The sequence below is a fragment of the Tupaia chinensis genome, unplaced genomic scaffold, assembly GCF_000334495.1.
Source record: "Tupaia chinensis unplaced genomic scaffold, TupChi_1.0 Scaffold000086_1, whole genome shotgun sequence".
Classification (NCBI taxonomy): Eukaryota; Metazoa; Chordata; class Mammalia; order Scandentia; family Tupaiidae; genus Tupaia; species Tupaia belangeri.
Genome location: NW_006159548.1, coordinates 2,946,556 through 2,960,860, shown reverse-complemented (window position 1 = coordinate 2,960,860; position 14,305 = coordinate 2,946,556). Strand labels below are relative to the sequence as shown.

Below are 14,305 nucleotides of genomic sequence, written 5' to 3'. Positions count from 1 at the left end.
TTTACTATAGAATGTGTACACTTGTTTGCTCGAGTTCTGTCTCCAGAGAGACAGAAAGCACAGAAAGCAAGAATTCATCCTGCAGGGGCATGTCCATGCCCCAGTCCCTTCTCCATTCTCCTCTTGAGATTTTGGGCATGCCTGCACATATACCTGGTATGAGTTTCAAGCCACTAGTCCAGGACTCAAACCGTGGTTGGCCATATGGGAGTCCAGCAACATAACTGCCAAGCCATCTGTTGGTCCCAGTGTCTAATGCTTTTAATGTTAATGTTAGGTCCTTTGTAAATTCTGGATGCCCTAAATCTCTTCAGAAATATACCATCTCATGGGACCAGCAATTAGCATAATGTTTATGTCGCTGGACTCCCATGTAGTCAACTTTGGTTTGAGTCCCGGACACAGTGGCTGCTTAAACTCACGCCGGGCACGTGTGCGTGTGTGCCCAAGATCCCAAGAGAAGAATGGAGGAGAAGGGATTGAGGCGTGGCCATCCCCCCTGGGGGGAGATTTCTCGCTTTCTGTCTGTCTCTGTCTTTCTGGCAAGCGCACGCACCCTATAGCAAAAAAAAAAACCTCCAAAAAAATACACCATCCCATTGATAAATGCTTATTTAAACAAGTCACAGCATTAGATTAAAGTGACTGGAATTTAAGATGAGAACATTGCTAATGATTTAATTTGAAAAAGCATCACTTGAGTTTTAGGTATAAGAGACTATAGGAAAATAAGCCATTTGGAATTGATAGATGAGAGTAAAGGACTAATTCTATGAGATTTTATATTAGACTTCTTTTAAAATGAATTCATATTCGAAAGATAAAAGCTAACTTTGAGTTTGGCTTATTTTTAGAACAGCTTCCTGCCTCTTTTGACTCCAGTGGACCCCTTGTGCTCTCGGCTGCTCCTCTGTGCCTCCTTGAGGTGTGCAGGCCATACTAGAGAACTGTAGGAAGGGTGTGGAGGCACCCAGGACTCTAAGAAATGAGAGAGGGAGAGAGAGAAAAGGCACCCTGAAGTGACATTCATGCCCCCACTTCACCTCACCTCATCCCTGCATGCGGTCAGAATACCTGGCTTCTCCCACTGGTTCAGTTTGATCTGAGAGAGAGAAAGGCAAAGTGAGAAAACAAGCCACCTGGTCCAGGACTTGAACTATGGTCAGCCATGTGGGAGTCCAGTGCTTTTAACCATCACACCACCAGCTGGCCGCTACTCATTCATTCTAACAGACATTACAGAAGATACAGATGATGAGATGAAGAGAGAGAGCCTCCATTCCCTCTAGGGTGTGTCACTGCCCAGGAACGAACTTCCACATGTTGAGCTACAGGGATGTTCTCAAAACCCTGTCCTTTCAGGACTTACTGGCCTTTGAGGATGTGGTAGTAAACTTCACCAAGGTGGGGGTTTGGGACCAGCAGTTGACGAAATGGCTATGTTGCTGGACTCCCATGTAGTCAACCATAGTTTCAGTTGCGGACCTGGTGGCTTAAACTCATGCCAGGCACATATGCGTGCGTCCCCAAGATCGTGAGAGGAGAATGGAGGAGAAGGGATTGCAGCATGGCCATGCCCCCTGGGGCATGATTTATCACTGTCTGTCTGTCTCTCTGTCTTTTTGGCGAGCACACGCACATGTGCCCTATGGCAAAAACCTCTCCTAAAAAGAAAACAAAAAAACAAAAGGAGGGGGTTTATCTGTATTTTTTTTTTTTTTTTTTTTTGAGAGGATTTTTGCTTTAGGGCGCATGCGCTCGCCAGACAAAGAGAGAAATGTAGAGACAGAAAGCGAGAAATCACCCCCCAGGGGGGCTGGTCACGCCGCAATCCCTTCTCCTCCATTCTCCTCTCAGGATCTTGGGCACGCACACACACGTGCCCAGCGTGAGTTTTAAGCCACCGGGTCCGGGATGCAAACCACAGTCAACTACGTGGGAGTTCAGCAACATAGCCATTACGCTAACTGCTGGTTCCCAGTTTTGCTGGATTCTTCACAGAAGAAATTACAGAGATGTGATGTGGGAAACCATCAAGCACCTGTACTGTATTGATATAAACTTGGAAGACCAGAATATTGGAGATCAGTATCAAAATACCTGAAAAAAAAAATCTAAGAAGTTAGAGACTACAGAGACTGTGTGAAAGAAAAGGTAGCAGTGTATATGGAGAACCCATCAGTCAAATTACAGCAACCACCTGAACGAGCAATCACAGGGTGTGTGGAGAAGACCTGGGAGACTTTTTCACTCAGTAGGCCTATCAGAGGTTCCAGAGGACAGAAACCATATGACTAAGGAATATGCAAAGAAGCCACATAAACATCAGCAAAATGGAAAAACTTTTATTTCAAATGCAAGTTGTAAGAGTCACGAAATCACAAAGTGGAGCTGGACCTTATACATGCAAAATAAATGTTGGAAAACTTGATTATCAAAATTTATTTCAATTACACGGGAAAAAAACACTGGAGAGAAACCCTATGAGTGTCTCCCATGTGGGAAAGGCTTTACTTCTCCCAGTTCTATTCAAAACAATGAAAATAGAGAACCCTTTTAAGTATAAGGTATGTGAGAAAGCTTTTGGTGCTCGTTCTGTTCAAAACCATGAACAATCTCACACTGCAAAGAAACCATCTGAGTGTCCCCTATGTAGGAAAGCCTTTAGTTGTCCCAGTTCTGTTCCACACAGGAAATAATTCACACTGGAGTGAAATCCTATAAATGTAAGGAATGTGGAAAAGCCTTTCATTATCCCACCTTCTTTGGATGACATGAAAGAACTCTCATGGGGGAGAAACCCTATGAGTGTGAGGTATGTGGGAAAGCCTTTGGTTCTCTCAGTACTCTTTTTTTTGGAAACATGAAAAACTCACACTGGAATGAAACCTGTAAGTGTCCCCAATATGGGAAAGCCCTTAGTTGTCCCAATTCTGTTTGAACACAGGAAAGAATTCACTCTGGAGTGAAACCCTATAAATGTAAGGAATGTGGGAAAGCCTTTAGGTGTCTCCATTCCTTTCAAATCCATGAAAGAACTCACAGGAGAGAAACCTTATCAATGTAAGCAGTGTGGGAAAGCCTCTCGTTAGTTGTGAAAGACATGCTTGCAATATGAGGAAAGTGGTACTCTTCTCTCATTCTTTCAAAATCATGAAGAACTTGCACTGGAGAGAAGCCTTATGAACATAAGCAGTGTGTGAACGACTTTTCTCACCCTGGTCTCAGTCAAGACGTGAAAAATCTTACAGTGGAGAGAATCCCTTATGTAGAAAGTGTGGAAAAGCCTCAGTGAAATAATTTTCAGAAGCATGTAAAATCTCACAGGAAAGAAACCTTTGGAATGTAAACAATGTGAGAATGGTTTCTCTACTTTCAAACAAATGGTAGAACTCACACAGGAGAGAAACCCTGTGAGCATAAGCAATATGGGAAAGCCTTCTCTCATTCCGGTTATTTTTGTAAGGCATAAAAGAACTCAGTGGCGAGAGACCTCATAGATGTATGAAATGTGGGAAAGTGTTCATTTTTCATGTTTTCAGACACATGAAATCACACACTGTAGATAGACCATGTAAATGCTACATATGTAAGAATGCCTTTGATTACCCCAGTTTTGTTCAAACACATGAAAGAAGTGATCCTGTGCAGAACCCATGTTAATGTAGGTAAACCTTTAGTTTTTTAGGGTCTTTGCAAGAAAATAAGAGAATGTATACTGGCAGAAAACTATACCTATGTAAGTAGTTTAGAAAACCTTCAGCTCTTCATTCAAGTTCGAGTACATGAAAGAGCATCTACTGGTGAGAAACCTTGAAGAATGTGGAGAAGCTTTTACTCTCACATAAACTTTTGACCGTACAATATAATATATACTGAAGAGAGCTATTACTATAAAGTGTGTGGGGGGAAAAATCAATAAGCTTGGGGCCAGCAAGTGGCATGGTGGTTGAGGGGGCTGCACTCCCATATGGCTGACTGCAATTCAAGTCCTGGACCTGGAGGCTTGCTTTCTCACTTTCTCTCTCTCTGTCCATCTGAATGAATGGATGGATAAAGTTAAAATTCTTTTTTAAAAAATCGATAAGCTTAAAAACAGAGACTGAGACCTGCAGGTGGCACCGTAAGTAGTTAAGACACTGAAACCAGCCGCAGATGAGTCCTGGGCCCACAGCTTGGTAATCATACAGGGACACAGGTATGTGTATGCTCGGAATCCTGACAGGAGAATGGAGAAGAAGGTAATGTGGTGTGGACATTCCTTGAGGGGTGATTTCTCACTTTATGTCTCTCTGACCAGCAAATATGCCTTACCAAAAAAAAAAACAACCTTAAAACAAAGTCTACTGTGTAGTTCACTGGTTATTGAAGCTGGATCCTACATGGCTGAATGCCATTTGAATCCCAGGTGGAGCTGCTAGAAAAACACTGGTGATATATGTGACCAAAATTACAAGAAGATGGACAGATGGAGAGGGGGTTGACATATGACCATACCTCATGAGGGATTTCTATAATTTTTATTTTTAGAGATTTTTGCTATGGGCATGTGCACTTGCTGCTAGAGATAGGCAAGGTGGAAAATAACTCCCTAGGTTGGGTGGCCACACCATAATCCTTTTTCCCCCATTTTCCTCTCAGAATCTTGGGTATGCAGACAATGTGCCTGGCATGATGTTCAAGTCACCAGGTCTAGGATTTGAACCACAATTCACCTTGTGGGAGTCCAGTGATGTAACTGTTATGCCATGTGTTGTTCCCAGGATTTTATAGTTTGCCAGATAGCATGTTGGAGGTAGACAGTAAGTAAATACTTCCCTTGGGGAATGATCATGCTGCAATCCCTTTTTTATTTTTCCCTTTTATTGGCATTTTGTGCAAGCATGCACATATGCTCATTTTGTTTCTCAGGCAGCCATGTACAGGACTAGAAACACACAGGCAGCCATCTTCACACCACCAACTGGCCTGGGAGTTTTTGTTTGTTTGTTTTTTGTCACTCTCCTTGGCATGTGTATGAGCCTTCTGGGGCAAAAAAAAAATAAAAAATAAAATTAAAAAAAGGTGGAATGGCTTATGTTATCACATATACTTGAGCACAGTGGTAATCACCAACCTCACTATTAATGTAAAGGGCTGGAATTTAGCCACCTTAACCTCCACACTACCTGTTGGCCCTCCACCTCCCTTTTTTATGGGTTAAATAAAAACTACATTTTTCTCCACCTTTCTTTTTTATGGGTTAAATAAAAACTACATTTTTTGGCACAGAAGTTTATTGTTTTCCTAGTAGAAAGATGCCATCCATCCATTTATAAGTGTGTAAAATGCATAATGTCTCACGTGAATGATTTTTTGTGTCTTGCTCCTCTGTTTTTGTTCTTCATATGTTGCTGTTTCTTTGGTAATTCAGTCTGAATTCAGACAAAAGACCTATGATTGAAAAATAAAATCTAGAGTTTTTAATTGGGGAAAAAAAAAAACAACAACTTTCCTTTAGGTCAGCAGGTCATGGAGGTTAAGGCTTTGGATCCCACATGGCCAATTGCACAGTTTGAGTCCCAGACCAGCAGACTGAAAAACACACTGGGGATTGGGAACCAGCAGTTAGCGTAATGACTATGTCACTGGATTCCCACGTAGTCGACCGCGGTTCGCGTCCTGGACCCGGTGGCTTAAAACTCACGCCGGGCGCGTGTGCGTGCGTGCCCAAGATCCCGAGAGGAGAATGGAGGAGAAGGGATTGCGGTGTGACCATCCCTCCTGGGGGGTGATTTCTCGCTTTCTGTCTCTATGTCTCTCTCTGTCTGTCTGGCGAGCGCACATGCCCTATAGCGAAAAACCCTCCAAAAAAAAAAAAAAAACCACACTGGGGGTTGATAGTCTACTCAATGAGAAATATGAGGACATCTAGACATAGTCAAATTTATTGGAGTTTATTAGGTTGGAGGCATATGAAGGGACTAATGTCTCCCAAAACACTGCATCCTGGAGTAAAAGGAGAGGGGTGCTTATAAAGGCAAAGATCACAATTAATTTTGGGTTGATGTGGTTAGAATGGAAACTGAGGGGTGAGGAGGAAAAGGAGTGGTGTTCCCATGTGAAAGTAGTTACAGAAGTTGAATTAAGTAGGTGGTTTTTGTTTGTTTTTTGAGAGGTTTTTGCTATAGGGCACGTGCACTTACCAGAAAGAGAGAGAAAGACAGACAGTGAGAAATCACACCCAGGGGGAATGCTACGGCACAATCCCTTCTCCATTCTCCTCTTGGGATCTTGGGCACACATGTACACGCACCCGGCGAGAGTTTAAGCCACCGGGCCCAGGACTCGAACCACAGTCGACTACCTGGGACCTCAGCAACACAGCCATTATGCCAACTGCTGTCCAAGTAAGTTATTTATAAGGGCACTCTCTAGACTTTTGTTTAATGTTACCCATGGCTCCAGGCAGAGGTCTGCTGATGGGGAGTTATATTGCTAAGGAACAGCTAAGCGAAAGGGTTTCGAGTGGGCTAGTTAGTAAAGACAGTTTATTTATTTTGGGAAAAAGGAGGAAGTAAGTATAATGTCAAGTTCAAAGATGGAGGTGTTCTTGTTTTATTTTCTACTGGTTTTATGAAAGTGAATTAGATCATTGATTCATTTACGGACAGTGGCTGGTTGCAAGTGTCATTTTTATATTCTTAGGCTGCAGGGAGTCTCTGTGTTTGCCTATAGGGGTCCAGATGTTTAGGTTTCTAAGGAAGTTATATATTGATGCTATAATCTCAGGATGGTCAGAAATAATTATTAGTAGTAAGACAATATATAATATATATATATATAGGTTTCTTAATTATTGTTAAACAATATATAATATATATATAGGTTTCTTATTTTAATTATTGTTTAAACAGGCCTAACCTTTTTTTTTTTTTTATTGTTGGGAAAGGAGGGGGTTTCTCAAGTAAATCACAGAAGTGTTTCTGGAGAGAAAGAGGTCTCTAGGATGAGTCTGTGTTACTTAGTTCGCTTTCCCGTTTTAGATTCTCTATGGCTAAACACTTTTTTCTCTCTTTTTTCTTAATCCGGACACATGGGACAGTCTTAGTTTGAGAGGATCCTGGGAATCCTGGATCTGTCACGTTGATTTTTTTGTCTTTATTTGAGAGTGGTGTAATCAGACTGGGATGGCGTTGACCTTGACAGTGGTCAAAGTGATGAGGATGACAGTGAAGGGTCCCTTCTAGGTTGGAGTCAGTTCTTGGGTTGTAACTTTCTTGACCCACACAGAATCTTTTGGTTGGGATGAATGGACAGGGTCTGAGGTGAGGATGGGCAGAACATCTTGAACACAGCAGTAATGGCCTTTTGGGTTAAGTCAAGGGCACATAAAAGTTTAAGTATAGTTATGGATTTTAGCTTTTATTTCTTCTTTTAATTTCAGTAGGCAAGGTTAAGGTCTTTTAAAAATAGTGTTTTTTTGTTGAAGAGGTTTTTGCTATAGGGTACGTGCGCTCACCAGAAAGACAGAGAGAGACAGAGAGACAGAAAGCAAGAAATCAACCCCCAGGCGGGAGGGCCATGCTGCAGTTCCTTCTCCTCCATTCTCCTCTCAGGATCTTAGGTACTCACGCACATGCGCCTGGTGTGAGTTTAAGCCACCAGATCTGGGACTCGTATCATAGTCGACTACATGGGAGTCCAGCGACAAAGCCATTACACCAACTGCTGGTCCCAATTTATTATTATTTTTTATGACTATACTTTTAGAAATAGTTTTAACTTTTGATTTAGATAGAAATTAATTTTAGTCACTTTAGGAGTTATTTGAAGCTTGTCTAGTGAGATTGTCAGATATCTAAGGGGAGTCCTAGGGGTCTTGGGCCCCATTAATCCTCAGTTTTAAAGGCTAGCATGGACTTCAGAAGTTCTGAGTTCTTGGGACCAGCACTTGGCGTACAATTCACAGTTCAAGTCCTGGACCTGGTGGCTTAAACTCACGCCGGACGCATGTGCGTGTGTGCCCAAGATCCTGAGAGGAGAATGAAGGAGAAGGGATTGCAGAGTGGCTATGCTCCCTGGGGGGTGATTTCTCACTCTGTCTTTCTGCCAAGCGCAAGTGCCCTTTAGCAAAATCCTCTCAAAAAAAAAAAAGTTCTGAGTTCAGTTCATTTTGTCTCTAGTGACTAGTTCCACACTTGGGGACAAGGTCCCAAGGGAAAACATGAGAATGTTAGTCATGGGCATTATTTAATGCCCAGGCTGCCCACATTGGAATCAGTTTTGTTTTTTGTTTTTTGTTTTTTCTCGAGGCAGAGGCTCTGATCTGGGCTGTGTCCAGATATTGCCCTCAAAGAAATTCCCAATCTTCAGTATTACTACGTGTGACTATTAGGTGCTGTTTAAAGTGAGAGTTAAATCAAAGGTTAAGGTGCCTTGTCAATATGTTTTAACATGTTTTGTTTTTGTATTGGCTACTTAAATGTTTATTTACTTTTATTTGGTTAATTTTGGCTTAACAGTTTAGAAAACCAATCAGTTTACATAGGAAATGAAAATTTTACTCAGTTAAATGATTAGATTTTTAGAAACTAGTATTAACTCTTTCCACTCTCTGTGAATTTCCTTAAGAACATAACATTAGGATTATAGTCATAGCTAATGCTCTAACAAAAATTTATAACTGACAGAGAAATTTGGCTAGATACTAGTTTAACATAATAATATGCAATATGAATTATAAATATTCTACTATAAATTTTTGGGAATCTCAAATTATTTTGAAACAATATATATCTAGACATGCAAGTCATAACATATTTTTACATAGCACTCAAATATAATATCAAGAAAATTAGAATTACTTAATTTGACAATGCTTTCCATTTTTATCTAACTTATAAAGAATAAGCCTGGTCAGTTTAACATCTCTCTTTTGGATGTAAACATCCAAAAGTTACTCTGAGGTCAAAGATCTTCTGTTAGCACTAAAGCTAAAGAGAAAAAGTTAGTCATGAATTTATTTCCCTATTAGATATCCACCATGTAAAATGCAACACACATATATAAATACTGGCTGTTTCATTAACCAAACTATATTAAGATAAACATGACGTTGCTTGATTAATAAAAACCTAGACAAAATATGTATTGGAAATTGTGAAGACTTTTACTTATTCTTTTTTTTTTTCATTACATTTGAAATCATTTACTAAAGTTATATGAACTTGAAAAGCATTTAAACTAATTTTTATGAGTGCTCTTTTTATAAACTAAATTGAATAGAATTCTTTAAGGCCTTTTTTCACACAGACATACAACATATAGTATGTAACATGACATATTACATGTATGGATTCACACACACATTAGGACTATAAGAGCCAATTTCCCTGAGGTTACTTTAATACTCATTAGATTAACCTCCTTTCTTGAAATTTTTAATTATACTTTTTGTTGCCTACGCTGTTGAAGTTTTTACAACACAAATATACCTGATATTTCCACCCCTTCTAATTGTGATATTTTCAAGAGGCCCTCTCAGTTTTCGGATGGAGAGTTAAGCATGCATTCCAAAGGAGTTTTAAAGGAGCTGTTCTAATTTTCCATGATTTCTAAAAAGGCAAGTATGCTCTTTGGTCAGGATGTACCCTGGGGCACTCTGGCTCCTGTTGTCTCCGCCCATACCTCCTATGGTCCAAAGGCAATCCCCAGAGATAGTGCTGCCTGTAGGGATCACATTCTCAAATGCCTAGATTTCCCAGGTAGCCTAGGTTGTAACAGGAATAGCCAGGCTAGCAAGACTCCGATGGGACCAGCAGTTAGCATAATGGCTATGTTGCTGGACTCCCACGTAGTCCACCGCGGTCCAAGTCCTGGACGCAGCGTTTTAAACTCACGCCAGGCACGTGCCCAAGTTCCCAAGAGGAGAATGGAGGAGAAGGGATTGCGGTATGGCCATCCCTGGTCAGGGGTGATTTCTGGCTTTCTCTCTCTCTGTGTGTCTTTCTGGCGAGCGCACGCGCCCTATAGCGAAAACCTCTCCAAAAAGAGTCGGGGTTTATCTGTGTAAGGGGAACTTCTTCCTCCCTCAGAGCACAGGTAAAATGCCAGAGGGCTGAAAGAACAGAAAAATCTCTAGAGCATGGACACTGAGGAGGTGGCTGAGGTTATAACATTCCCTCTCACCAGTTAATATGATTAAGACAAGAAAGAAAGTGGGGTGGCAAGTGGCATGGTAGTTAAAGGCGCTGGACTCCCACGTGGCCAACCACGGTTCAAGTCTCGGACCTGGTGGATTGCTTTCAACATTTCCTCTGTCTCTCTCTGATCAAACTGGAAAATAATAATGATAATAATGAATAAAGTAAAATAAAATAATTCTTTAAAAAGAAAAAAGACAAGAAAGAAAGCAAAAAAGATCGACCTTGTTGGGATGGAACTTTTGGGGAAGTGCCTTGATAAGCGAGGTCAGCAATCCACTGCTCAGTATCTTCAAATGAGGAGGATAGGGGAACCACATAACATCCTCCAGGAGAATGTGGAGAAAATAATTAAAACGCAGTAGAAACAAAAGACAAAAAGATTCCAAGATACCCAGGGACTCAAACCCTGATTTCCCACAAACTGTCTAAAGGCTAGGGGGGACTCAAACCTCTTATACTCTAGCTCCAGATTCCGGCATGTCTGGTGTAATCTAAGTAGGTTCTATAACCATGTCTGGTCAGCCATGAATCCAGCCACCCGAGGAGGAACTCGAACCTCTGATCTAGCACGTCAGACCTCAGGGGGCTCTCCTTTTTTCAACCCTGTACTTACCAGTTTGTCTCCCAAAGAGCAGGACAGGAACACCTGAAGAAATGCCTCTGGAGGACTTAGACTAGAACTCCACAAACTTTCAGTAGTCAGAGTCTCTTGCCAGCTGTCAACAATCCCCAAAGATAGCTCTGGGGTCCAGGAAATCCCAGGTGGGGCCTCCCTTAGAGCATTCCGGGTAGTTGGCAGCTGGACCAAGCGAGGACACTCTCCCTAGGATGCCTCACCCAAGTACCTGGTCGGTATGGGTCTTGCTGGGGCCTCCAAATGTTATAACCTACTTGGAGAGAAGTAAGAGGACATCCAGACAGAGCCAAATCTATTGGAGTTTATTAAGTCGGAGGCATTGGTGGTGGTGGTGGTGGTGGTGGGGGCTCATGTCTCTCAAAACCCTGTATCCCTGAGTGAAAGGAGAGGGGTGCTTATAAAGGCAAAAACCACAATCAATTTTGGGTTGAAATGGTGATTAGAATGGAAACTGAGGAGGGGGGTGAGGAGGAAGGGCGTGAGTGGAGTTCCCATGTGAAAGCAGTTACAGAAGCTGAATCAAGCAGGTTAATCAAGTCTAAGGGCACACTGCAGACCTTTGTTTCATGTTCCCCATGGCTCCGGGCAGGGGTCTGGTGATTGGTAGTTATGTTGCTGAGGGACATCTATACGAAAGGGTTTCAGACTAGTTAGCAGACAGTAAGACTATTAATCACACTATTTTGGGAAAAAGGAGGAAGGAAGCAAGTATAATGTAAAGTTTGAAGATGGAGGTGCTTCTGCTTCAGGGGGACCAGCAGATGGTGTAATGTTTACAACACTGGACTCCCTACGTATTCAACTGTACTTTAGGTCCCGGACCCAGAAGCTTGAAATCCAATGCATGGAGTGTGCACGGCTGCCCAAAATCCCAAGAGAATGGAGGAGAAGGGATTGTGGTGTAGCCATCTCCTCCAGGGTGTGTGTGTGTGGGGGGGTGATTTCTGTCTCTTTCTCTTCAGTGAATGAACATACGCTATAGTAAAAAAAACCTCTCCTCCCAAAAAGAAAACCACACTGGGTATGTCTGGGAGCAAGGTGCCCAAAATCCCAAGAGTGGAGGAGCAATTATAGCGTAGCCATTCCCTCTGGGGGGTGGGGTGATTTCTCACTTTCTCTCAAGTGTGCATAGCCTATAGCAAAAACTTAAAAATACAATTAAAAACAAACAGAACCTTCTTCTTGGATATTAAAAATTCAGAGTCCCTTAGCTAACTGTCACTGGAAAAAGCTAAATCTAAATAACATTAGTTCCTGGAAGGAAGGGAATGCAACAGTGTAGAAGTCACCTACTTCCAGTTTTTAGGTGAGATTTCTATTTAAAATTGAATGTGTTTACACATTTTTACTTTAAATCAGTAATCAGGAGCAACTTGTTTCTTTTTTTAAATTTTAATTTATTCATTTACACTTATTCACTGTACATCATTACAGCATAAAAATTGAGATTTTCCATCCAGAATACACTGTACATTGTCTCAATCAAACACATCAACAAACATGTTATTGTCAGCAAATAATTTTCCACTTCTTGTTTTCTGTATGTTTTGCTTTTTTTCCCCCCCCTTCTTTTTTTTGGTATGTTTTTTTTTTTTTTTTTTTTTGCAACTTGTTTCTTAATTAACAAATGGATAGGGAAATAGATTGGTAGATTTTTAATTTTTAAATTTATTTTTTATTATTTAATAATTACTTTATTAAACTCTTTATTTGTATTTATTTATTTATTTATTTATCGGTTGACCAGAGAGGGGCAAAGTGAGAGAGTACGAAAGTGAAAAAGCAAGCCACCAGGTTCGGGACTTAAACCATGGTCAGCCTGTGGGAGTCCAGTGCCCTTAACCACCATGCCACCTGCCAGTCCCAATTGGTAAACTTTATATAGAAAATATATAACATTGTGATGTGTTTATGCATCTGAAAATTCATGTATGTATTTACCAGTTTGAAGAAAGATGACTTCCAGAATCCAGAGGAATGAATCTGATAACCTAGCTTTGGTGCACAAATGTAGGAAGATCAGCAGCCATGCAGTTTGACATTACTCATCATTTCTCGTGGGCTTACTTTAAAAAAGCTTCCTTTTTATAAAGCATATTTTGGCTTGTAGGTCTAGGGTGACTCTTCTGTAAGGAAACCGCTCTATCTAAATCTAGTTCACTTGCTGTTGTCAGGAACACAAAAAATATTATAAACAACTATATAGTTCTAGTAGACTCCTCGGTTGTTGTTTTTAAATTCGCTAGAGGGCGCCTGCGCTCTCTGCTTACGGAAGAGAGATGGAGAAAGTGAGAAAGCACTCCATGGGGAATGGCCACGCTGCAATCCCATCTCCATTCCCTCAGCGTTGTTTCTCAAGCCCGTGATCCCGGAATCCCGGGACTCCAACTACAGTCAGCCACGTGGGAACCACCGCGTCCCGGCTGACTCTCGTATTCCTTTTGATCAGAAGACATCTAATACTGTTCGGGTGTTTTAAAGTTTATATAAAGTCAGCTCTAGTTAAGATTGATTGGCCTCGTTCTCTTACCCTTCATAAAATGTTTCGCTACTATATATAAGGGGAAGATAAGAATTCAGTTGCCAGGTGGGGTTGAAAATGCTAATGGAACCAATTAAATCTTAGACTACACACCTAACTACGTATACTTAGCGCCTACAGGATGATGATTAATACCCGGGGTCAACCAGAGCTTCGCGTCGCTCTCCAAGGCGGCTTTTCAGCAGCGGGTTGACTCTTGGGGCACTATAATCAATCGCAGTCGCCAGCGGAAGCGATCGAGAGCACGCAGAGGTGAGACACCAGCTTCGGGTCACAAAAGCCACCCGCGACTAGCTTGGGTCAAAGCGAATCGAAGCGACCCCGCGGAAGACCGCCTGCACCAGGCGAGAGCTCCCTAGAGCACCGCCCTCCCGGCCCAAGGCAGCTGAGCACGCCGCGGTCTTGCAGTTCCGGCCTCCCACCAGCTCCACCTCGGCACCCGGAAAATTTGCGAGTGTGCACCACGCCTGCCCAGTGCCGCGTGGGGAAGGCGGGACTTCCTCGTCTCTTGCGTCATCACCAGCGCGACGCATGGTGTCTCGGGTTTGGCCGCGAAGGTCAATCGTGATTGCCGGCGAGGCCGCACGCTTCACGACAGGTGTCGCCGCTGCAGAAGCCGGGTGTCCCTTGCGGAGCAGTACACGTCGCTGGTCTGCGAGACCCGCGTGGTGGCCCACGCCCTGGCGCAGAATGCTGTGCCGGGTCGGCGGTCGGTGTCTGCGGCCGCTGACTGTCCTGCAGCTCCAGGCTGGGCCCCCGCCGCTTGCGCCTTCCCCAGGGAGCAGAACCTGGCGGCCTCCTGCTCTCCCGGGGTGGTCGATGGCGTCGGCTTCTGCAGTTGCTCCCGGCGGGGCGGGCGGCTGGTACGAGGCCTTGGCGGAGTCGGCGCCGGTGAGGGGCGCGGAGGAACTGCTGCTCAGCGCCCACGCTGCCCCGGCG

General features: G+C 42.8%; 1 protein-coding gene across 2 annotated transcripts in view; it reads left to right on the top strand.

Moving 5' to 3' along the window:
• The first annotated feature begins 13,881 nt into the window (after window positions 1-13,881).
• Window positions 13,882-14,305, top strand: part of COX18 (cytochrome c oxidase assembly factor COX18) — a 14,109-nt gene continuing 13,685 nt past the window's right edge. For both annotated transcript variants that reach the window (XM_006142909.3, XM_006142908.3), the window contains exon 1: window positions 13,882-14,148. In XM_006142909.3, coding sequence (XP_006142971.2) covers window positions 13,898-14,148 — 251 coding nt within the window. In that variant the 5' untranslated portion in view covers window positions 13,882-13,897. The remainder of the gene's footprint in view (window positions 14,149-14,305) is intronic.